General features: G+C 47.4%; 3 protein-coding genes across 4 annotated transcripts; 2 read left to right on the top strand and 1 right to left on the bottom strand.

Annotated features, from left to right (window-relative positions):
• Positions 1-2,627: 2,627 nt before the first annotated feature.
• Positions 2,628-11,014, bottom strand: LOC122931349 (manganese-dependent ADP-ribose/CDP-alcohol diphosphatase-like). The gene is given in 6 exon segments (XM_044285414.1): positions 2,628-3,103; positions 3,271-3,387; positions 4,647-4,824; positions 4,827-5,151; positions 7,506-7,599; positions 10,896-11,014. Coding segments are annotated over 5 exon segments (1,032 nt in total). The 5' UTR covers positions 7,571-7,599; positions 10,896-11,014; the 3' UTR covers positions 2,628-2,756.
• Positions 11,015-14,119: 3,105 nt separating this feature from the next.
• Positions 14,120-21,693, top strand: LOC122930951 (transmembrane protein 220-like). Of its 2 annotated transcripts, XM_044284729.1 has the most exons (6): positions 14,120-14,339; positions 17,856-17,885; positions 18,609-18,669; positions 18,755-18,881; positions 20,464-20,523; positions 21,552-21,693. In XM_044284729.1, the coding sequence occupies exons 1-6, from the start codon at positions 14,205-14,207 to the stop codon at positions 21,682-21,684; spliced, it is 546 nt and encodes a 181-aa protein (XP_044140664.1). In that variant the 5' UTR covers positions 14,120-14,204; the 3' UTR covers positions 21,685-21,693. The 2 variants fall into 2 exon arrangements, with proteins under 2 accessions (XP_044140664.1, XP_044140665.1); XM_044284730.1 differs by lacking the exon at positions 17,856-17,885.
• A 627-nt stretch (positions 21,694-22,320) lies between these two features.
• Positions 22,321-24,340, top strand: LOC122930950 (E3 ubiquitin/ISG15 ligase TRIM25-like). Its single transcript, XM_044284728.1, has one exon. The coding sequence runs from the start codon at positions 22,340-22,342 to the stop codon at positions 23,915-23,917; it is 1,578 nt and encodes a 525-aa protein (XP_044140663.1). The 5' UTR covers positions 22,321-22,339; the 3' UTR covers positions 23,918-24,340.
• The last annotated feature ends 1,551 nt before the right edge of the window (positions 24,341-25,891 follow it).

Below are 25,891 nucleotides of genomic sequence, written 5' to 3'. Positions count from 1 at the left end.
TCCGTATTCTGTCTTCTAGTAACTTCCTAGATACTATTGAACTTAACTCTGTTAGTAAGCCATTGCTGGATAGTAGACAGGGCACAGTTGATGCTACTTGGTTTGAGAAGCTTTTGCAGCTGAACTCTCCCCCTAGTAAAATGATCTCCAAGTTGTACTTGGCACTTAATGTACAAGCCCCTATTGGGATCCCTTACTATTTAAAGACTTGGGCCATGGAATTAGGGCTAGACTTCTCTGAAACAGACATTCTACGCATTCACGCACATTCCCATGGCTTCTCGAGATGCGTGAGGGTGCAGGAGCACTCATACAAGACGATGACCCAGTGGTACCAGACACCTAAGCAACTTTTCACAAAGGGCCTCAGTACCTCTGACCTATGCTGGAGGTGCAAAGAAGCAACTGGATCGCAAACCCACATATTTTGGGCTTGCCCAAAACTTCGCCCGTACTGGGATGGGGTCTCAGCTGCGATAGACAAAGTCATGAATACTCACATCCAGCTGACACCAGAACTAGTGCTTCTCTGGCTTCCCACATCGGCCTTATTTCCTTCTAAACGAAATCTGACCACACACTTGATACAGGCAGCGAGGCTACTTATTCCACAGAAATGGCTTAGTGAGGAGCCGCCATCACTATCGCACTGGGAAGTGAAGGTGGACCAGTTGTGCAGATTGGAGGAGCTGGCTGGGTGGGAGGCTAGACGGCATGAGAACTACCTCAAAATCTGGACCCCTTGGCTGACATACAGGGGTCGAGTGTAGAGAGTCGTGGGTTGGGATAAGGTGTCTGAGCAATGCCTGTCACCCGCTTCTGAGCTCAGTTTGGTCTGCCAGTCAATGGTACCGCTTACTTGAGTACTCCTAAGGTATAGTTCCTACAGAAAGCATTTGAGACATGCGAGTCCAGGAGGGCCCACTACATAGGGCCTACTTGTTCTGTTTCCCCTCCCCCCCCTGTCCCCGGTTGCGGGTTCGTGACCTTCTCCCTCTCCTTTTCTCTTCATGCCACTCCTGAACTCTGGTCCTGTTCATAACCTTTGCTTACATCTAAGTGTGAAGGGTTTAGGCCCGCTTAGTACCCAGGAGACAAATATAAACAAGTAATTGCTATGACCATTCTGTATGCACAGGATTACATTTCCGCACATATCATCCTGATAAGTAGGGAGATTTTCTGTATGCGAGACTGTTAACAGAGGTTGTCTACATTGCACTTTACATCACATATGCCATGAATGTAAACCTGAATGTATGTACTTAATGACCGCATGTCTATGTATACCTCATTTATTTGTACTGTATGTGCATTATGGAGAGGGGTTGGATCCTTTCCTTTGTTGTTTCTTTCATTTAATGTCATTTCTGCTCAATAAAAAGAAATTTGACAAAGAATATAACTACTATAATACTGCCCCTATGTACAGGAATATAACTACTATAATACTGCTCCTATGTACAGGAATACAACTACTATAATACTGCTCCTATGTACAAGAATACAACTACTATAATACTCTCCTATGACAAGAATACAACTACTATAATACTGCTCCTATGTACAAGAATAAAACTACTATAATATGCTCCTATGTACAAGAATAAATACTATAATACTGCTCCTATATACAAGAATATAACTACTATATACTGCCTCCTATGTACAGGAATATAACTACTATAATACGCTCCTATGTACAAGTGTATAAACTGCTATAATACTGCTCCTATGTACAAGAATATAACTACTATAATACTGCTCCTATGTACGAGAATATAACTACTATAATACTGCTCCTATGTACAAGAATAGAACTACTATAATACTGCTCCTATGTACAAGAATACAACTACTATGAATACTGCCTCCTATGTACAAGAAATAAGTACTATAATACTGCTCCTATGTACAGGATATAACAACTATAATACTGCTCTATGTACAAGAATATAACTACATATAATACTGCTATCCTATGTACAAGAATATAACTACTATAATACTGTCTCCTATGTACAAGAATATAACTACTAGTAATACTGTCTCCCTATGTACAAGAATATAACTACTATAATACTGCCCTCTATGTAAAGGAATATAACTACTATAACTACTGTTCCTAGGTACAATCATATAACTACTATAATGCTGCCTCCTATGTACAGAATATAACTACTATCATACTGCCTATGTACAAGATATAAACTACTCGTACCAGAAATAACTACTATAATACTGCTCCTATGTACAAGAATATAACTACTATAATACTGCCTCCTATGTACAAGAATATAACTACTATAAACTGTTCCTACTGTACAAGAATATAACTACTATAATACTGCTCCTATGTACAGAATATAACTACTATAATATTGCTCTATTTACAAGAATATAACTACTATAATACTGCTCCTATGTACAAGAATTACTACTATAATACTGCCTCCTATGTACAGAATATAACTACTATAATACTGCTCCTATGTACAAGAATATAACTACTATAATACTGCTTATACTGTATAGAGAAGAATGACACATTACACCATTCTAAATATAATTTATTAAGTATTACACGTGGAAAATATGTCTCCTATGTCACATTAGGTATATACAGGTTTACATGTTACATGTATGAGCAGTAGACAGCATGTTGCACAGATCGTGTAGTATTCTTTCCTTTGGACGGAGCTCTGACATTCCGGGTCCGCCTTACTGTTTCTTTTTGTTCATCCTGTGCTCCAGCTTCATTTCTCCGTCTTCCCAGCAGATTGCCTGCAGCTTTTTCCCGCCATCCTCTGTTTCTGCCGGTAGAGTAGTGTTCTGTCTGGGACGAGTCCTCGGCCTTTTAGGACCATTTTGTCCTGGTAGACATACATGGTGCCAAAAGCCTGGCTCTCCGGGGGAGTTTCAATGATGCCGTTAAAGGTTAAGTGGTGGATTCCGCACTCGTCCTGGTGGTAGCCACCATCGTGATCGTGCCCCGAAAAGTAGGCCACCACACAGGGATGGGACTGTAGAAGATCTAGGACCTCCTGATAGTTCCAAGTCAGACATATTGGATCTGTGGAGCTGGGGTGGACAGGGAGGTGACCTGGGAAGGACAAGATATGTTTATTATAATTGTGTGCTTCATCAGAGGAGAAGCCACCAGATGGCCACATCTTCATATAATGCAACACCCTCTGGAGGCATTACACACTAATTCGGCAGGTACCTGCTACATCTGCCTTATGTGTGGTCTCCTCACAAGGTACTTACCTGCCACAATTACTTTTTCCTTATTTTTATCGGCGGTCTCGAGAACATCCTTTATCCAGCTGAGCTGAGCGGCGCTGATCCCTCCATTAAACTGAACAAACCGAGTTTCTGCGAGATCTAAAAAATTAAACATAAAAACAATTAGGCCCCTTTCACACGGGTGAGTATTCCGCGCGGGTGCAATGCACGAAGTAAACGCATTGCACCCGCACTGAATCCGAACCCATTCAATTCACTGTGCACATGAGCGGTGATTTTCACGCATCACTTGTGCGTTGCGTGAAAATCGCAGCAGGTTCTATATTGTGCGTTTATCACGCAACGTAGGCCCCATAGAAGTGAATGGGGTTGCGTGAAAATCGCAAGCATCCACAAGCAAGTGCGGATGCGGTGCGATTTTCACGCATGGTTGCTAGGTGACGATCGGGATGGGGACCCGATCTTTATTATTTTCCCTTATAACATGGTTATAAGGGAAAATAATAGCATTCTTAATACAGAATGCATAGAACAATAGCGCTGGAGGGGTTAAAACATAAAATAAAAAAATAAACTCACCTCATCCACTTGTTCGCGCAGCTCGGCTTGTCTTCTTTGAGGAACTGGGAGAAAAGGACCTTTGGTGACGTCACTGCGCTCGTCACACGGTCCATCACCATGGTGATAGACCATGTGATTAGCGCAGTGACGGACCATGTGATGAGCGCAGTGACGTCACCAAAGGTCCTTTTCTCCCAGTTCCTCGTAGAATAAGAATGAAGATGAGCCGAGCTACGCGAACAAGTGGATGAGGTGAGTTTATTTATTATTTTATTTTTTTAACCCCTCAACCCCTAATTTACTTCACATTCTGTATTAAGAATGCAATTATTTTCCCTTATAACCATTTTATAAGGGAAAATATTAAAATCTACAGAATACCTAACCCAAACCCGAACTTCAGTGAAGAAGTCCAAGTTCGGATCTGGGTACCAAACATGCCGATTTTTCTCCCGCGAGTGTGAAGCGCATTAAAACACTTTGTACTCGCGTGGAAAGATTGCGCATTTTCCCGTAACGCACCCGCATCCAGCCCTCATACGCGACACCCGTGTGAAAGAGGCCTAATGACACCCTGAACCCTGAAAAATACTGAGAAGTTGTCAGAGCTCTGCCCATCTTTTAAGGAGTGGACACTAGACAGCACCGTACGCTGATTTAAGGCACCACCCAAGGTTTCTATTACCCAGTCCTTCTGAGGGTTACAGGAGGAGGATGGTAGATGTTCCTCAGAAGTTGACCTTGTTCCTCCAGGTGATAGTTCATTATAACAAGTGAGTCACATGATGCGCTCTGTAATCCCCTGTCCTGTTACTGTCATGTTCCCCTTTCGATACCTTTCGGACTGTTCTTATCCTCATTTGGGTTTTTCTGTCTCAGGAGCTTCGAGGACTTGATATGCTTCTCACTGGACGGATCTCTTCCGATTACACTGAAGTCATATGAGTCAATTAGAAGAAGTCGAAATTTGGAGGAAGGACTGAAGTGATACGTGTAAAACCAGTCTAGGGGGTCACTACCATCTCAGGGACTGTAGTCAGTGTGGCCTGGACTCTTGAACTGTTCAGCCTTGACTCCATCAGCTGTTTCCTACTGAAGTTGTAGAACTCATGGTTCCCCCAGATATGATGGACGGGGGTCTTCAGTTTATCGATCTCTGTCAAGACCTTCTTTAGTGACGCCTCCGACGACTTGTGCAAGACATTGTAACCGTCTATGAGGTCCCCGAGTTGGAGGATGAACTGAGGGGTGACTTCTTCTGAAGCCCACTCTCGTACGGCTCCTTGAAGCAGCGATAGACTATTCCTGTAGAATCTCACTCTTGTCTTGGTGTAGTTGTACCCAGGGGTGTATCTATCACAAGGCAAACAAGGCATTTGCCTAGGGCGGCACTTGCCAATGGGGCAGCAAAATGCCTTGTTTGCTTAGCGATAGTTACACAATATGCTAAATATTTTTTTTGCCCCTTGTTGGATCCGATTCTTCACTATGCGAGCGGCATCGCCGGCGCCGCATAGTGAAGGAGTTGAAAGACTTACTTCCTCCTCCTCCTGACTTCCTCCCGACCTCCCCTGCCTTTTGCGTCCGCACGTTGCTGTTGTGACGTCACACGGAGGTGGAGTCACGGGCCGGCAACGCTAGGGTGAGCCTTATCTCCTCCAAGTGCAAAACGGATCCTGCACACGGTTACCGTGAAAACTAAGGCCAGGCCGCGGCCACCAATGCACTGATCCCTGAGCCTGCTGTCTTCAAAAACTGTAAGTACTTAAATTACAGTTATTCACAAAAAATGAATTACTTAGTTAATACTGTACTATAGCTAGCTCTAACAGTAAAGGGTGGAGCCTAAAGAGGAAGGGATGGGGATTACAGAGGAAGGGGTTTGGCCTTGACAGGAAGGGGTGGGTCAAATTTATATTAGGGGGGTGCCCGAGTTTAGTCTCGCCTAGGGCAGCACAAAACCAAGATACACCACTGGGGGGATCTGTGGATGACACTGAGGAGGGGGATCTGTGGATGACACTGAGCGGGGATATCTGTGGATGACACTGAGGGGGATCTGTGGATGACACTGAGGGGGGGATCTGTGGATGACACTGAGGGGGGGGGATCTGTGGATGACACTGAGGGGGGATCTGTGGATGACACTGAGGGGGGGGATCTGTGGATGACACTGTGGGGGGGATATCTGTGGATGACACTGAGGGGGGATATCTGTGGATGACACTGAGGGGGAATCTGTGGATGACACTGAGGGGGAATCTGTGGATGACACTGAGGGGGAATCTGTGGATGACACTGAGGTGGGATATCTGTGGATGACACTGTGGGGGGGGATATCTGTGGATGACACTGTGGGGGGGATATCTGTGGATGACACTGTGGGGGGGGATATCTGTGGATGACACTGTGGGGGGGATATCTGTGGATGACACTGTGGGGGGGGATATCTGTGGATGACACTGTGGGGGGGATATCTGTGGATGACACTGTGGGGGGGATATCTGTGGATGACACTGTGGGGGGATATCTGTGGATGACACTGTGGGGGGATATCTGTGGATGACACTGTGGGGGGATATCTGTGGATGACACTGTGGGGGGGATATCTGTGGATGACACTGTGGGGGGATATCTGTGGATGACACTGTGGGGGGATATCTGTGGATGACACTGTGGGGGGGATATCTGTGGATGACACTGTGGGGGGGATATCTGTGGATGACACTGTGGGGGGGATATCTGTGGATGACACTGTGGGGGGGATATCTGTGGATGACACTGTGGGGGGATATCTGTGGATGACACTGAGCGGGGAGGGGGGTTCTGTGGATGACACTGAGGGGGATATCTGTGGATGACACTGAGGGGGATCTGTGGATGACACTGAGGGGGGGATCTGTGGATGACACTGAGGGGGGGGATCTGTGGATGACACTGAGGGGGGGGATCTGTGGATGACACTGAGGGGGGGATCTGTGGATGACACTGAGGGGGGGATCTGTGGATGACACTGAGGGGGGGATCTGTGGATGACACTGAGGGGGGGGATCCAGGGGTGTATCTATCACAAGGCAAACAAGGCATTTGCCTAGGGCGGCACTTGCCAATGGGGCAGCAAAATGCCTTGTTTGCTTAGCGATAGTTACACAATATGCTAAATATTTTTTTTGCCCCTTGTTGGATCCGATTCTTCACTATGCGAGCGGCATCGCCGGCGCCGCATAGTGAAGGAGTTGAAAGACTTACTTCCTCCTCCTCCTGACTTCCTCCCGACCTCCCCTGCCTTTTGCGTCCGCACGTTGCTGTTGTGACGTCACACGGAGGTGGAGTCACGGGCCGGCAACGCTAGGGTGAGCCTTATCTCCTCCAAGTGCAAAACGGATCCTGCACACGGTTACCGTGAAAACTAAGGCCAGGCCGCGGCCACCAATGCACTGATCCCTGAGCCTGCTGTCTTCAAAAACTGTAAGTACTTAAATTACAGTTATTCACAAAAAATGAATTACTTAGTTAATACTGTACTATAGCTAGCTCTAACAGTAAAGGGTGGAGCCTAAAGAGGAAGGGATGGGGATTACAGAGGAAGGGGTTTGGCCTTGACAGGAAGGGGTGGGTCAAATTTATATTAGGGGGGTGCCCGAGTTTAGTCTCGCCTAGGGCAGCACAAAACCAAGATACACCACTGGTTGTACCCATCGTCCATGTCGGCGTACTGGATATCGGCGATGATGCCAAATGTAAATAAGGGGTCATCCATTCTTTACAGGGGCTACAACACCTCATATTCTGGAAAACAAGATCATAGAAGGGTCAGAAGTAATGCAGGGAGATGATTCAAACTAAGATTTAATGAGAATCGATGGCACCCACTGATGATAGGAGGACACTAGATGGGTGAACTAGGGGGCACGCCCCAAATGGCACCCTGTAACCTGCTTGCCCTTGAGACCAGTCGGAAGGTGCAAAAAATATACCCTGAGGTTGACCCTTCTGTGGTCTATGCTAGAGATAGATACAATAGATAAACACCCGATTCATTAGGAAGCATCATCCCTTTGGGGTACACCTCATCTATTACTTCTAGTTTTGGGGTGCTGATGGCAGGAAAGCTTTGGCGAAGGGTCAGAAATAAGGGTCATGTGTTCCCTTGAATTAAAATTTCAAAGCTTTATAAAATCGATATCCCTAAGGCATCATATCATATCTAGGAGGAACCATGTTAGTCCGATCTGCGGTGACCGGTGAAGGTGTATTGTTGCCCTGAGCGGAGAAGCGTTAAATTCCCCCTGGGGCATTAGTATAATTCACCCCTCTACATCGCACCCATGTAGACTCCACATCTAACACTGTGGTCACCCCCACCCAGTATGTAGACTCTGCACTTGTGTCCATGACACCAAGGTCACCTCCGCACACCATATAGACTCTGCACTTCTGTCCGTCACACCGAGGTCACCCCGTACACCATATGGACTCTGTACTTGTGGCCCTGACACTGTCGTTACCGCCGCATAGTATGTAGAATCTGTACTTGTGGCCATGACACCGAGGTCACCCCCACACACCATGTAGACTCTGCACTTGTGGCCATGACACCGAGGTCACCCCCGCACACCATGTAGACTCTGCACTTGTGGCCATGACACTGAGGTCACCCCCGCACACCATGTAGACTCTGCACTTGTGGCCATGACACCGAGGTCACCCCCGCACACCATGTAGACTCTGCACTTGTGGCCATGACACCGAGGTCACCCCCGCACACCATGTAGACTCTGCACTTGTGGCCATGACACCGAGGTAACGTCCGCACACCATATGGACTCTGTACTTGTGGCCCTGACACTGTCGTTACCGCCGCATAGTATGTAGAATCTGTACTTGTGGCCATGACACCGAGGTCACCCCCACACACCATGTAGACTCTGCACTTGTGGCCATGACACCGAGGTCACCCCCGCACACCATGTAGACTCTGCACTTGTGGCCATGACACTGAGGTCACCCCCGCACACCATGTAGACTCTGCACTTGTGGCCATGACACCGAGGTCACCCCCGCACACCATGTAGACTCTGCACTTGTGGCCATGACACTGAGGTCACCCCCGCACACCATGTAGACTCTGCACTTGTGGCCATGACACCGAGGTCACCCCCGCACACCATGTAGACTCTGCACTTGTGGCCATGACACCGAGGTAACGTCCGCACACCATGTAGACTCTGCACTTGTGTCCATGACACCGAGGTCACCTCCGCACACCATGTAGACTCTGCACTTGTGGCCATGACACTGAGGTCACCCCCGCACACCATGTAGACTCTGCACTTGTGGCCATGACACCGAGGTCACGTCCACATACCATATAGACTCTGTACTTGTGGCCATGACACCAAGGTCACCTCCACATACCATATAGACTCTGTACTTGTGGCCATGACACCAAGGTCATCCCCTAACACCGTTCTGGGTACAGGAAATACTGTGCTCACCACATTGCTCCCCAAATGTATAAGGCCATTCCAAGCAGAAAAGCTTCCTTTTGGGGGTCCCGGAGGGAACAGAAGTTGGCGTCACTGCTGTAGACAACTCCAGACATCAGACTGGAGAACCTAACGGAAAATCCATATGGCGCCACTGTTTCCGAGCACATTTCAGGTGACAGAAAACCCTTCATCAGGCTTCATACAGAAAACCAGAAGGTGTGTAAGAGTAGATGATGGCGGCATGATGTGATATACGTGTAGTGATCGCCGCTGTATCATGTCTGGAACCAGGATCCCAACATACATGTACACAGTATGACGTTCATATGACAGTCTACATGAAGCATGGGAACCACCAGAGCGCTGACCCGCGTTGTGCCTCACGCCCCGACAAGATGTCTTCTGGTTGGAATGGCCTGGTACATTTCAGGGCCCTGTGGTGGGTACAGTCATACTCAGCACCGGGTGGACACCCTATAAACTCGGTGTGAGGGGGGGGGAACCTCGGTGTCATGGCCACAGGTGCGGAGTCTACATGGGTGGGATGAGGAGGGGCGAGGTATACCAATGCCCCAGCTCAGGGCACATGGGCATCATCACATCTTAGTGAGGTGATGGACTGTAGGAATTGTGAACCACTAGGAAGGCTGGGGTACACTAGTGAAGAAAGGGGTGCCCCCTGTCCTCTGAGTGCTATAACTTCGATAGTTGGGGGAAGGCTGGCACAGATTTGGCATCTGGACCTAGGAGCCATCACATTGTTAGAGAATGGCCTAGGAACTAATGGAATGCTATGCAGTTAGGTTCTCATCCATCATGCTACGCGTGTGTCAGTCTTTACTGTCGTTCCGGCATTCCATTCATGAACCATGAAGCTCAGGATGAAGAGTTTTCAGTTCCTCCCAGATATTCTATGACATGTCTTCTCGTACTTAGACATAAAACTTGTAGGCATTTTTCTCTTTTTGGACCTTCCTCCTGGTTTCCCCTGGGACCTGCTCCCTACAGCTGGAGGTGATTTCAGGATGAGGTGAACCTCAAGAGATGCAGCCCCCTAATATATAGGGTGTTGATCTAGGGCATCTGTCTCTAGCGGGTGTGCAATCTACGGGGACGTAACCCATCTCTTCTCTATCTGGGGTGATGTCTGGAGAGGATGAGGTCTTCCCATGTGGAACGGGGCACCGGACTGTCAAATCTCCAGCTAGTGATGCCCCCCGGGGCGCTGCTGCCAAGATATGGGCTGCTCTGCCATGGGAAGTCGTGTCTCGTTCCTACCCATGTTCAATCCTGGCTTTTGGGGCCCACCTGGTGGGCATGGTCCCCCTACCGAAAGTATATGTGCCACCCCCAGAGCTCTGCCCGATGTCACCCTGGGCACATTCTCCGGCATGTTCAAATCACCAGCCCGTGGGCATTTAGACTGACCCCCAGGAGAACCGACATCTGACCCGGCTACAGGGCAATGGGCTAAAAATTAACCTATTCAGGACTGTGCATAATGCGATACAAAGGTGCTTCAAGTAGAGCCGTGCCCGGCACTGAAAGGGTTAACCCTGCCTGGAGGCCAAGGGGTACGAGGGTCTCTCTTACCCAGCATGCTGCCCGACGTCAGGGGGGCTACCACACAAGGCTGCATTGCAGGGACCATGTCTGCTCACACAGGGAAGTCCTTCCTTCTCACAGGCCGCCCCCACATGACTGGAGTCCAGGCTCCACCCACAGTGACACGTGAGGACACGCCCCTAGCCCTGAGCAGGCACAGGAGTGTGATGTAACGTGAAGCTCCTGGGCTCCAATGCAAAATCAGCATATATATACTGCAACCGTATAGAGGAAGGAGCAGGGTCCTCCCAGCAGCACAGAGCATGTCAGGAGAGCAGTGTGCTGATCTTGTGGAGGTCTCATGCTGAGAGTTACATAGTGGAAGGAGCAGGGACCTCCCAGCAGCACAGAGGATTTCAGGAGAGGAGTGTGCTGATCTTATGGAGCTCACAGACTGCTACATAGAGGAAGGAGCAGGGTCCTCCCAGCAGCACAGAGGATGTCAGGAGAGGAGTGTGCTGATCTTGTGGAGGTCACAGGATGAGAGTTACATAGTGGAAGGAGCAGGGTTCTCCCAGCAGCACAGAGGATTTCAGGAGAGGAGTGTGCTGGTCCTGTGGAGGTCACAGACTGAGAGTTACATAGTGGAAGGAGCAGGGTCCTCCCAGCACAGAGGATTTCAGGAGAGGAGTGTGCTGATCTTGTGGAGGTCACAGGGTAAGAGTTACATAGTGGAAGGAGAAGGGTCCTCCCAGCAGCACAGAGGATTTCAGAAGAGCAGTGTGCTGATCTTGTGGAGGTCACAGGATGAGAGTTACATAGTGGAAGGAGCAGGGTCCTCCCAGCAGCACAGAGGATTTCAGGAGAGGAGTGTGCTGATCCTGTGGAGGTCACAGGCTGAGAGTTACACAGTGGAAGGAGCAGGTTTCTCCCAGCAGAACAGAGGATTTCAGGAGAGGAGTGTGCTGATCCTGTGGAGGTCACAGGCTGAGAGTTACATAGTGGAAGGAGCAAGGTCCTCCCAGCAGCACAGAGGATTTCAGGAGAGGAGTGTGCTGATCTTGTAGGAGGTCACAGGGTAAGAGTTACATAGTGGAAGGAGCAGGGTCTTCCCAGCAGCACAGAGGATTTCAGGAGAGCAGTGTGCTGATCTTGTGGAGGTCACAGGATGAGAGTTACATAGTGGAAGGAGCAGGGTCCTCCCAGCAGCACAGAGGATTTCAGGAGAGGAGTGTGCTGATCTTGTAGGAGGTCACAGGGTAAGAGTTACATAGTGGAAGGAGCAGGGTCCTCCCAGCAGCACAGAGGATTTCAGGAGAGCAGTGTGCTGATCTTGTGGAGGTCACAGGATGAGAGTTACATAGTGGAAGGAGCACGGTCCTCCCAGCAGCACAGAGGATTTCAGGAGAGGAGTGTGCTGATCCTGTGGAGGTCACAGGCTGAGAGTTACACAGTGGAAGGAGCAGGGTTCTCCCAGCAGAACAGAGGATTTCAGGAGAGGAGTGTGCTGATCCTGTGGAGGTCACAGGCTGAGAGTTACATAGTGGAAGGAGCAAGGTCCTCCCAGCAGCACAGAGGATTTCAGGAGAGGAGTGTGCCGATCTTGTGGAGGTCACAGGATGAGAGTTACATAGTGGAAGGAGCAGGATCCTCCCAGCAGCACAGAGGATTTCAGGAGAGGAGTGTGCCGATCTTGTGGAGGTCACAGGATGAGAGTTACATAGAGGAAGGAGCAGGGTCCTCCCAGCAGCACAGAGGATTTCAGGAGAGGAGTGTGCTGATCTTGTGGAGGTCACAGACTGTTACAAAGAGGAAGGAGCAGGGTCCTCCCAGCAGCACAGAGGATGTCAGGAGAGGAGTGTGCTGATCTTGTGGAGATCACAGGATGAGGGTTACATAGAGGAAGGAGCAGGGTCCTCCCAGCAGCACAGAGGATTTCAGGAGAGCAGTGTGCTGATCTTGTGGAGGTCACAAGATGAGGGTTACATAGTGGAAGGAGCAGGGTCCTCCCAGCAGCACAGAGGATGTCAGGAGAGACGTGTGCTGATCTTGTGGAGGTCACAGGATGAGAGTTACATAGTGGAAGGAGCAGGGTCCTCCCAGCAGCACAGAGGATTTCAGGAGAAGAGTGTGCTGATCTTGTGGAGATCACAGGCTGAGAGTTACATAGTGGAAGGAGCAGAGTCCTCCCAGCAGCACAGAGGATTTCAGGAGAGGAGTGTGCTGATCTTGTGGAGGTCACAGACTGTTACATAGTGGAAGGAGCAGGGTCCTCCCAGCAACACAGAGGATTTCAGGAGAGGAGCGTGCTGATCTTGTGGAGGTCACAGGATTAGAGTTACATAGTGGAAGGAGCAGGGTCCTCCCAGCAGCACAGAGGATTTCAGGAGAGCAGTGTTCTTATCTTGTGGAGGTCACAGACTGAGAGTTACATAGTGGAAGGAGCAGGGTCCTCCCAGCAGCACAGAGGATTTCAGGGGAGCAGTGTTCTTATCTTGTGGAGGTCACAGACTGAGAGTTACATAGTGGAAGGAGCAGGGTCCTCCCAGCAGCACAGAGTATTTCAGGAGAGGAGTGTGCTGATTTTGTGGAGGTCACAGGCTGAGAGTTACATAGTGGAAGGAGCAGGGTCCTCCCAGCAGCACAGAGGATTTCAGGAGAGGAGTGTGCTGATCTTGTGGCGGTCACAGGATGACAGTTACATAGTGGAAGTAGCAGGGTCCTCCCAGCAGCACAGAGGATTTCAGGAGAGAAGCATTCCCTCACAGACACAAGATGGGAGCTGTGGTCCAATGTGACAGCTGCACAGGACCTGCTGGTTTACATGGGGCTGCGGGAAGACACAGCTCTGCTACATCTGATAGGCGGTTGAACAGATCCGCGACTTTCTAATGCACTGTTTTTTAATTCCTCTGCTTGCTGTCAGTGAACAGGAATATGCTTGTTCAAGCCTAGTATTTATCACAGGTGTGGGTTTGTTACAGTTGTATCCAGTATGGACAGTACTCTGGCAGATGAACAGACTGATACATATTACATGCACTGATACATTGTAACGAGGAGGACAGTGTGATCACTGCACAGGGGACTATCCAGACAAATTGTAACAAACCCTCAGCTGTGAGAAGTAATAGCCATATGTGTCCAGATAAACCTGAGGGGGGTGTCCATGCAGAAACTGCAGGGGTTACAGAGGACGGGCAGGGAAGGGGTTAAGGTAATGGGCGGCTTCTCTGTAGTTATAGGCGGAGTTTACTCAGCAGGAAGTGATTGGACGAATGGGAGTGAGATCCAGGGGGACACAGAATCTGCATGGAGGACTGAGGGGCCACATCACCCTGCAGGAGCCCTGAGAACATGGAACCAGCAGATAGAGACTCGGGCTCCAGTCCAAAGGCCGACCCAGTCCTCAGCCCCCAATATCAGCAGAGACTATGGAGGGTCTGCAACGGACTGATGGCGGCATTTTTTGCCCTGGCTGCTTATGTGCAAGTAAGATTAACCCTGCATCTGCTGGAGCAAACTGAAGCTGGAAGCAATGATAGCATGTGCATAGCAGCACAGAGGGTTTCAGGAGTGGGGTGTGCAGATCTTGTGGAGGTCACAGGATGAGAGTTACATAGTGGAAGGAGCAGGGTCCTCCCAGCAGCACAGAGGATTTCAGGAGAGGAGTGTGCTGATCTTGTGGAGGTCACAGACTGAGAGTTACATAGTGGAAGGAGCAGGGTCCTCCCAGCAGCACAGAGGATTTCAGGAGAGGAGTGTGCTGATCTTGTGGAGGTCACAGGATGAGAGTTAGGCCTAGTTCACACGAACGTATGGCTTTTATAGTTTTTTGCGGTCCGTTTTTCACGGATCCGTTGTTCCGTTTTTGAGTTCCGTTGTGTTTCCGTTTCTGTTCCGTTTTTCCGTATGGCATATACAGTATACAGTAATTACATAGAAAAAATTGGGCTGGGCATAACATTTTCAATAGATGGTTCAGAAAAAACGGAACGGAAACGGAAGACATACGGATGCATTTCCGTATGTGTTCCGTTTTTTTTGCGGACCCATTGACTTGAATGGAGTCACGACCCGTGATTTACGGCCAAATATAGGACAAGCTCTATCTTTCAACGGAACGGAAAAACGGAAATACGGAAACGGAATGCATACGGAACACATTCCGTTTTTTTTGCGGAACCATTGAAATGAATGGTTCCGTATACGGACCGTATACTGAACACAAAAAAACGGCCCGTACACCCGCAAAAAAAACGTTCGTGTGAACTAGGCCTTACATAGAGGAAGGAGCAGGGTCCTCCCAGCAGCACAGAGGATTTCAGGAGAGGAGTGTGCTGATCTTGTGGAGGTCACAGGATGAGAGTTACATAGTGGAAGGAGCAGGGTCCTCCCAGCAGCACAGAGGATTTCAGGAGAGGAGTGTGCTGATCTTGTGGAGGTCACAGGGTGAGAGTTACATAGTGGAAGGAGCAGGGTCCTCCCAGCAGCACAGAGGACTTCAGGAGAGTAGTGTGCTGATCTTGTGGAGGTCACAGGCTGAGAGTTATATAGTGAAAGGAGTAGGGACCCCCAGCAGCACAGAGGATGTCAGGAGAGGAGTGTGCTAATCCTGTGGAGGTCACAGACTGTTACATAGTGGAAGGAGCAGGGTCCTCCTGGCAACACAGAGGATTTCAGGAGAGGAGTGTGCTGATCTTGTGGAGGTCACAGGATGAGAGTTACATATTGGAAGGAGCAGGGTCCTCCCAGCAGCACAGAGGATTTCAGGAGAGGAGTGTGCTGATCTTGTGGAGGTCACAGGATGAGAGTTACATATTGGAAGGAGCAGGGTCCTCCCAGCAGCACAGAGGATTTCAGGAGAGCAGTGTGCTGATGTTGTGGAGGTCACAGGATGAGAGTTACATAATGGAAGGAGCAGGGTCCTCCTAGCAGCACAGAGGATTTCAGGAGAGGAGTGTGCTGATCTTGTGGAGGTCACAGGATGAGAGTTACATAGTGGAAGGAGCAGGGTCCTCCCAGCAGCACAGAGGATTTCAGGAGAGGAGTGTGCTGATCTTGTGGAGGTCACAGGATGAGAGTTACATAGTGGAAGGAGCAGGGTCCTCCCAGCAGCACAGAGGATTTCAGGAGAGCAGTGTGCTGATCTTGTGGAGGTCACAGGATTAGAGTTACATAGTGGAAGGAGCAGGGTCCTCCCAGCAGCACAGAGGATTTCAGGAGAGGAGTGTGCTGATCTTGTGGAGGTCACAGGATTAGAGTTACATAGTGGAAGGAGCAGGGTCCTCCCAGCAGCACAGAGGATTTCAGGAGAGCAGTGTGCTGATCTTGTGGAGGTCACAGGATGAGAGTTACATAGTGGAAGGAGCAGGGTCCTCCCAGCAGCACAGAGGATTTCAGGAGAACAGTGTGCTGATCTTGTGGAGGTCACAGGATTAGAGTTACATAGTGGAAGGAGCAGGGTCCTCCCAGCAGCACAGAGGATTTCAGGAGAGGAGTGTGCTGATCTTGTGGAGGTCACAGGATGAGAGTTACATAGAGGAAGGAGCAGGTCCTCCCAGCAGCACAGAGGATTTCAGGAGAGGAGTGTGGTGATCTTGTGGAGGTCACAGGATGAGAGTTACATAGTGGAAAGAGCAGGGTCCTCCCAGCAGTACAGAGGATTTTAGGAGAGGAGTGTGCTGATCTTGTGGAGGTCACAGACTGAGAGTTACATAGTGGAAGGAGCAGGGTCCTCCCAGCAGCACAGAGGATTTCAGGAGAGGAGTGTGCTGATCTAGTGGGAGGTCACAGGCTGAGAGTTACATAGTGGAAGGATCAGGGTCCTCCCAGCAGCACAGAGGATTTCAGGAGAGCAGTGTGCTGATCTTGTGGAGGTCACAGGATTAGAGTTACATAGTGGAAGGAGCAGGGTCCTCCCAGCAGCACAGAGGATTTCAGGAGAGGAGTGTGCTGATCTTGTAGGAGGTCACAGGGTAAGAGTTACATAGTGGAAGGAGCAGGGTCCTCCCAGCAGCACAGAGGATTTCAGGAGAGGAGTGTGCTGATCTTGTGGGGGTCACAGGCTGAGAGTTACATAGTGGAAGGAGCAGGGTCCTCCCAGCAGCACAGAGGATTTCAGGAGAGGAGCGTGCTGATCTTGTGGAGGTCACAGGCTGAGAGTTACATAGTGGAAGGATCAGGGTCCTCCCAGCAGCACAGAGGATTTCAGGAGAGCAGTGTGCTGATCTTGTGGAGGTCACAGGATTAGAGTTACATAGTGGAAGGAGCAGGGTCCTCCCAACAGCACAGAGGATTTCAGGAGAGGAGTGTGCTGATCTTGTGGAGGTCACAGGATTAGAGTTACATAGTGGAAGGAGCAGGGTCCTCCCAGCAGCACAGAGGATTTCAGGAGAGCAGTGTGCTGATCTTGTGGAGGTCACAGGATGAGAGTTACATAGTGGAAAGAGCAGGGTCCTCCCAGCAGCACAGAGGATTTCAGGAGAACAGTGTGCTGATCTTGTGGAGGTCACAGGATTAGAGTTACATAGTGGAAGGAGCAGGGTCCTCCCAGCAGCACAGAGGATTTCAGGAGAGGAGTGTGCTGATCTTGTGGAGGTCACAGGATGAGAGTTACATAGAGGAAGGAGCAGGTCCTCCCAGCAGCACAGAGGATTTCAGGAGAGGAGTGTGGTGATCTTGTGGAGGTCACAGGCTGAGAGTTACATAGTGGGAGGGGCAGGGTCCTCCCAGCAGTACAGAGGATTTTAGGAGAGGAGTGTGCTGATCTTGTGGAGGTCACAGACTGAGAGTTACATAGTGGAAGGAGCAGGGTCCTCCCAGCAGCACAGAGGATTTCAGGAGAGGAGTGTGCTGATCTAGTGGGAGGTCACAGGCTGAGAGTTACATAGTGGAAGGATCAGGGTCCTCCCAGCAGCACAGAGGATTTCTGCAGTGATACCGTGCTGGTAATGGACACTATTCTGTATGTCGCTCCCTCTTCAGTCTCCGCTTTCTTTTCTACAGATCAATGATCCAGATCCTGAAATGTGGATTGTGAGTAACTCCGAGCAAACATGTTTCATTCTGTTAAATGGGCCATGTCAATAAAGTTTTTTTGAAAAAAATATAAATCTATTGGGTCACATATCAAACTGGTGTAAAGGAGAACTGGCTTAGTTGCCCATAGCAGCCAATCAGATTCCACCTTTCATTTTTACAGCTCTTTTGGAAAATGAGAGCAGGAATCTGATTGGTTGCTATGGGCAACTAAGCCAGTTCTACTTTACACCAGTTTGATAAATGACCCCATTAGATTCCGATACCAGACCCAGCCTATGGAGAAGTGTGGCGCTGTTATGGAGGGAAGGCAGACCCCGGTAGTGGTGGACGTGTGTCGTGTGGTTTATAGGGGGTCATGATGAATATATCATTATATAACCAGGCAGATTTGCCGTTCAGGACTCCAGGAAAGCTGAGTAACAACCCCTGAAGAAGCCATTAAGGCGACCATATTGCTTGCCTCTCATTATTTCCTGGAGCAGATATGGTATATGAGATGTGTACTGGGAAAGCTGTCACCACAAACCAATACTCCCTTGTAATAGCGGCCATGGTGGTTGTCACCCATCTTTCCCAGATACAGATACAACTAAGAAGCAGTTGAATGACATCTGACAACTTGTCAGTAGGGGGCGACTCGCGCCCCGGTGTCCATTGAGGCTCATTATCATATTTTCGGGGCGCACACTCCATTACGTGTTTCGATATCATCTCCAGGTGATCTATATGGTCCCGGCCGCCCTGATCTTCCTCCTCAGTGTGAACCCAGACATAACGGGTGAGTGACACGAACCAGGGCCACCCATATCTGACACCCAGATGGTTCCACAGTTACTAATAAACGTCGTCATTTGAACTCGTAGGTCATGTGATCTGGAGGACTTTGTCCGGTCTCCACAGCGGCGTCTGTTTGATGGGAGCGTCTTATCTACTGGTGCCGTTGCTGGTTTCTGGTAATATAAGAAGCATTTTACATGAGGAAGAGGGCAGGTAAGAAGAATGACCGCTTGATGTCACGTCTGTGGTTTATGAATAGAATTGTAAAATGACAGTGAAGACTGACACACAGACAGTCCTAGAAAAAGGGAGTGGAGGTGGAAAGTAAGGGCTGTATTAGGCTTCTTTTCCATCTGCATTTTTGCTGGATCCGTCATGATAATGCAACCGTCTGCGTCCGTTATAAACAAATCTGGTTGTATTATCTCTAAATGGCCATGACGGATCCGGCCCTGAAACCATTGTAAGTCAGTGGGCGCCAGGTCCGTTTTCTTTTGTGTCCCAGAAAACGCATTCAGCACCATTGTCCTACGGGATGGAGAGGAGCGATCACTATGCCACTGCTACTCCCTATACTGCAGGGATGGCCAACCTGAGGATCTCCAGCTGTTGCAAAACTACAACACCCAGCATGCCCACCCTGCCTGCAGCTATCAGCCTACAGCAGGGGATGGTGGGAGTTGTAGTTTTACAACGACTGGAGAGCCGCAGGTTGGCCATCTCTGCTATACTGCATCATTGTTTGCTGGCAGCAGATTGTGATCGTTCATTGGTAAATCGATGGCGTTATGACATTGCCAGATCATCGCTACAAGCCTTAGGCCCCTTTCACACGGGCGAGTATTCCGCGCGGATGCGATGTGCGAGTTGAACGCATTGCACCCGCACTGAATCCTGACCCATTCATTTCTATGGGGCTGTGCACATGAGCGGTGATTTCACGCATCACTTGTGCGTTGCGTGAAAATCGCAGCATGCTTCTCTTTGTGCGTTTTTCACGTAACGCAGGCCCCATAGAAATGAATGGGGTTGCGTGAAAATCGCAAGCATCCGCAAGCAAGTTGCTAGGAGACGATCGAGATAGAGACCCGATCATTATTATTTTCCCTTATAACATGGTTATAAGGGAAAATAATAGCATTCTGAATACAGACTGCATAGTACAATAGCGCTGGAGGGAGGGGTTTAAAAAAATTTTTTTTTATTAAACTCCACGTAATTCACTTGCTCGCGCAGCCGGCTTCTCTTCTGTCTTCTTCTTTGCTGTGTGCAGGAACAGGACCTGTGGTGACGTCACTCCGGTCATCACATGGTCCGTTACATGATCTTTTACCATGGTGATGGATCATGTGATGGACCATGTGATGACCGGAGTGACATCACCACAGGTCCTGTTCCTGCATAGAGCAAAGAAGAAGACAGAAGAGAAGCCGGGCTGCGCGAGCAAGTGGATTAAGGCGAGTTTAATTATTTGTACTATGCAGTCTGTATTCAGAATGCTATTATTTTCCCTTATAGCTATGTTATAAGGGAAAATAATACAATCTACACCGATCCCGAACTTCTGTGAAGAAGTTCGGGTTTGGGTACCAAACATGCAGATTTTTCTCACGCGAGTGCAAAACGCATTGCAATGTTTTGCACTTGCGCGGAAAAATCGCGCATGTCCCGCAACGCACTCGCACCTTTTCTCGCAAAGCCCGTGTGAAAGAGGCTTTACTCCGAGCGCCCGTTAACGATAAAGTATCTGACAATCGGCAAATGTAATACAGGTCTAACTGTCATTGTCTTCTAGAGAGCTATCTGGATTACTAATCATTGCACTCTGGATGTTCCTCTGTAAAGATTCCAGAAGGTAAGTCTACATCTGTCCCTACATAAAGGAATATAACTACTATAATACTGCTCCTATGTACAAGAATATAACTACTATAATACTGCTCCTATGTACAAGAATATAACTACTATAATACTGCTCCTATGTACAAGAATATAACTACTATAATACTGCTCCTATGTACAAGAATATAACTACTATAATACTGCCTCCTATGTACAAGAATATAACTACTATAATACTGCTCCTATGTACAAGAATATAACTGCTATAATACTGCCTCCTATGTACAAGAGTATAACTACTATAATACTGCCTCCTATGTACAAGAATATAACTACTATAATACTGCTCCTATGTACAAGAATATAACTACTATAATACTGCCTCCTATGTACAAGAATATAACTACTATAATACTACCGCCTATGTACAAGACTATAACTACTATAATACTGCCTCCTATGTACAAGAGTATAACTACTATAATACTGCTCATATGTACAAGAATATAACTACTATAATACTGCCTCCTATGTACAAGAATATAACTACTATAATACTGCTCCTATGTACAAGAATATAACTACTATAATACTGCCTCCTATGTACAAGAGTATAACTACTATAATACTGCTCATATGTACAAGAATATAACTACTATAATACTGCCTCCTATGTACAAGAATATAACTACTATAATACTGCCTCCTATGTACAAGAATATAACTACTATAATACTGCCTCCTATGTACAAGAATATAACTACTATAATACTGCCTCTTATGTACAAGAATATAACTACTAAAATACTGCCTCCTATGTACAAGAATATAACTACTATAATACTGCTCCTATGTACAAGAATATAACTACTATAATACTGCCTCCTATGTACAAGAGTATAACTACTATAATACTGCTCATATGTACAAGAATATAACTACTATAATACTGTCTCCTATGTACAAGAATATAACTACTATAATACTGCTTTCGGTGTACTATATTACAACTGCTATAATAATTTTTGCTGGTTGTTACAGAGCCTCGGTTGGTGCGTTCAGATTATTGGTGGCCACATCCATCTCAGTTTTTCCCTTCTTGACTTGGATCTACATCTACATTAACAAGGAGATGAGGACATCTTGGCCTCAGCACTGCAAAACCGTCATATGAGATCAGAACATCAAGGTTTTGATGGGTCTACAGATGGATAGAGTCTTACCATGGAGTCCACCGGGCCTGGGACAGTTGTCTATTTACTGCGTGTGGCTCTTATCATTGTGCCATCAAAGCTGGAATTGAGTAAATTCTTCCACCTCCTTCAAAGCCCAACGTAAAGCCCAAGAGTCGAGGACAGATCGTGTATTTGATGTTTTTGGACCTCAGTACCTTGAACTGGTCTATTTCAGTGAAGGTGTTATAAAACAGGCCCCCACCAATCCGTTCTTCTTTGGGACCAACATGTAATGGTGTCTATCCTCATCATAAGTTCTCTTCAATGGATTAGGAACCAGCATTAGCAAAACCAGAATTACATTTTTGAAGAGATTTCTCCATTTTTGGTTTGGGTAGGGGGTGTAGGGGGAAAGGTTGGGCTAAGACTCGTGTAAGGGCTGGACCACCAGAGAATACAGGCAGAAGATGACTTGAACTTTAAAAAAAAAAAAGCATTTAATGTTTTAGAAAATTATTGTCAAAAATAATTGACAATAAATTGCAATGTTTAAGAATATACAGAATATGTTTAAAAAATGGGTCTGGCCCTTTAAGAGCTAATCAGATAACGGTCTGTACTGTTAGGTTTCATTTCCCGCTCTGACCGTCAGACATGTCAACTGCTGATCTGAGAGAGGAGCTAAACTGCTCCATCTGCCTAAGCATCTATATTGATCCCGTCACCCTCAGATGTGGCCACAACTTCTGCCAGAAGTGTATTAAAGACGTGCTGGACACCCAGGATGGATCTGGAGTCTACACCTGCCCAGACTGCCGGGAGGAATTTATGGAACGTCCCATGCTGCGGAAGAACACTACCCTGAGTAACATAGCTCAGCACTTCATGTCTGTTAAGCCAAACCTCGTGGTGGGGTGTATCTACTGTACATATTGTGACCTGCCCGTAGCTGCTGTGAAGTCTTGTCTTCAGTGTAAAACCTCCATGTGTGAAAAGCACTTAAAGAAACATAACCATTCAGTGGAGCACATGCTGGTGGAGCCCATCACAAAATGTCCAGTCCACAACAAGTTCTTGGAGTACTACTGCTTTCAGGACTCAGTCCCTACCTGCATTACCTGTTACCAGGTTGGAGAACATAGAGGACATCAAGTGGAGTTGTTGGATGGAGCCTTCAAGAAAAAGAGAGAGACTTTGAGGACCATTTATAGGACTCTTACTTTAAGTAGAAAAGAAACGGAGGAAAGAGTCCAACATTTGAAGCAGTATCACACAGAAGTGACCAAGAAAATATCTGCAGGTGCAGAGAAGGTAATGGCTCTGTTTGGCGACCTCAGGAAACAACTGGATGACCTAGAAAACCAAGTCCTCAAGGAGGTTGCCAAACAGGGGGATAGGCTGTCAGTCTTGGTCTCCAATTTGATCGAGCGGCTGGAAATAAAAATGGATGAGTTGTACAGTAAAATGTGTTACGCTGAGGAGTTGAGTCAAGTGACTGATACAGTAAGAGTCATACAAGAAGAAGAGTCCGAGCAAGGTGACTTCTGTTGTACCAAGGAGAGCGAGAAGGAGGAAGGAGAGAGCTACAATAAAATAGTCTATGATGCAGGTGATCTGGATATCGGTCTGATCTCAGAATTGTTACACACAGGCTTATCTCACATTATGACAAGTGCCAACATATGGTTCTATACCATGAAACCGGCTGAGCTATTCCTAGATGTGAACACGGCCGGTAAACATGTCCACATTTCACATGACTTCAAAAGGGTATCCTGCTCAAATATTGCCCAGAATCTCCCCAAAACATCTGAGAGGTTCCAGTATAACCAGGTTCTAAGCACCAGAAGCTTCTCCTCAGGTAAACACTACTGGGATGTAGAAACCAGCAACTTTGGGTGGTGGATGATTGGGATGAGTTACCCCAGTATAGAAAGAACAGGAGACCGCTCATGGATTGGGAATAACCAGAAGTCATGGAGTTTGTGCTGGTTTTGTGCATATTCAGTGTCACATGATGGCAAAGTGATCCAGCTACCTTCAAGAATGTCCTGTAATAAGATAAGAGTGTACCTGGACTATGAGGCTGGCAAGTTGTTGTTTTATGAGCTTGGTGACCCCATCAGACACTTGTATACCTTCACTGCTACCTTCACCGAGCCCCTCCATGCTGCACTATGGGTAGGCTGGGATGGGTCATCAACGGACATCTGGGTAAAACTGAAAACCTAGGTAAAAAATTTGACTCTTGTGATAATATAAGGGGCCTCTTATTTTGAAGATCTCCTGTGACCATCATGCAGGTTTTGTAGGTTTGGTTTATTCATATGGTGCTTCAAAGTCATATTGGTTGTTCTTAAATTAAAATTGTTCCCTATCAATATTTATGGGAAATCTACTGGCTCCACCACAGATGGCATAATATTTTGCCATCTACCCATGGCCTACGGGAGAGTTATTACTTTGGAGCCCTATCAGTACTTCAAACCACATTCATAGATCGCACAACATCCATGACTTGCTCTGGGGTCACATGATCTTCAACCCTTTATTTTTCAAATTAACTTCATTTGGGGGAGGAAAGAGGGGTTTACTGGTATCTCCAAGGAGGAGAACCATCTCACTAGTGTCACCTTTTTGGAAGTAGCTCCCTAGGAGTCAAGTCTGACTTTTTATCAAGCCTTGGAACATGCCGAGGAAAAATAGCCAAGCCAAATATGCATCTTCAAGCACCCTGAAATAGCTGAGGATGGATATTTGGCTTAGCTATTTTCCCATTATGTTCCATGGCTTGCTAAACAAAAGGTTAGGCTTTGACTCATAGGGAGCCACTTCCAAAAGGTGGCGCTAATCAGACATTTCTCTTTCAAATGAACTTTGATGCAATACAGAAACTTCCTCTGTAATCTAGACATTAAATGTCTTCATCTGTTGTATGTTCTCCTTGGTTCTTCTTCATCTCAGTATTATTTATCTTTGTCATATTAAGACTAATATGATGGTTGCCTCAGTGGAACATATCAAGCATATATGGCTGCCAAATGCCTGATTGCTGCCCTGAAGATGGTTCATGTTGGATCATCTTCCATTTGGTTCCTCCTAGAGACCTCAGTGCAGGGTTGTTCTGCGTTATAATAGAGATATTGCATGGATTCAATATTGATGTCCACAACCAAGTTTATTCCAATCAATCTTGCTTATATTTGGACATTGACGTGGATAGTGATCTGGATCTACACCGTGGATGGCCTCCAAGTCCATCGTGATCTGATGGGTGACTGATTTGTATTGTCTAGTAGATCATTATTTCAGACACCCACAATGTTTCATTGCCACCATTCTTAAAACCTAAAGGCTTTGTACCACACCTGACCTATGGTCGGCTACACCAGGAGCTCCTGTGAATGGGCCAAGGTATAGTGGGGGCATCTGTGACTAGTACAGGCTGTAAAGGGGGCACCTAAGGCTGGTGCACTGACATTTTAATAACAAACTAAAGCAATTCGCAGTGCATATAATGTCCTTTCCGGTAAGTTCTTGTGCTTAGGGGTGCACACAAATCTTATAAGACCCCAGAGCAAAACTTCCCCGCTCCAGCACATTTCTCCGTACATGAGTGTCGTATAACAGAAGAAATTTTAATTAAAAAAAGGCACCCTCTGCCTCCTCCACCTTAAACGACTTGATAAAGTCCAACATTGTTGGAAAAAGTAGAATAGGTGCTTCATAAATATTGTGCTCATTCTGAACCAGAACTAGCATAAATACATTGATAAACCTCCACGTACAGCTCTATGTCTGCTGCTCCATAAAGTGAATTATAGCAGTGAAGCCACCACTAGGGGGAGCTCAGTGCCTAACAATTTATACAGTTACAGCAATGGAAGCTGTAAAATCTCTAGGGGTGATGAAAAATAAGTGTTTTCATGTCAGGAACAGAAGAAGGAGTTCAGTGCTGGGCCCCATAGCAGTCACGTGGTCTGCTTCCATGGGAGGTAAACCACTGGTTGTGTTGTGCTATGCATTGCTTGTCTCTTTCACTCTTGGGGGGAGGCCTAGTTGGTCGGGGGTTGGTGGATCACTTGGTTGCAACTGAACAAAAATCACTCCCACCCCTGAACAACACACTATAGGGTTAATGATACACAGTACTAATGCCCACCTTTGTGCCCCTTCACTGTAGCTATGCCCACCTTGTGAAAAAAA

Source organism: Bufo gargarizans, chromosome 3, assembly GCF_014858855.1.
Source record: "Bufo gargarizans isolate SCDJY-AF-19 chromosome 3, ASM1485885v1, whole genome shotgun sequence".
Classification (NCBI taxonomy): Eukaryota; Metazoa; Chordata; class Amphibia; order Anura; family Bufonidae; genus Bufo; species Bufo gargarizans.
The sequence above is the reverse complement of the archived record's forward strand: the minus strand, read 5'-3'. Positions and strand labels throughout refer to the sequence as shown.

Bases quoted from the DNA above. Each gene is read 5' to 3' on its own strand.
- LOC122930951 (XM_044284729.1), top strand. From the start codon at position 14,205: ATGGAACCAGCAGATAGAGACTCGGGCTCCAGTCCAAAGGCCGACCCA. The intron at 14,340-17,855 runs GTAAGATTAACC...TCTTTTCTACAG, and splicing joins CCCTGGCTGCTTATGTGCAA to ATCAATGATCCAGATCCTGA. The intron at 20,524-21,551 runs GTAAGTCTACAT...TGGTTGTTACAG, and splicing joins CTCTGTAAAGATTCCAGAAG to AGCCTCGGTTGGTGCGTTCA.
- LOC122930950 (XM_044284728.1), top strand. From the start codon at position 22,340: ATGTCAACTGCTGATCTGAGAGAGGAGCTAAACTGCTCCATCTGCCTA.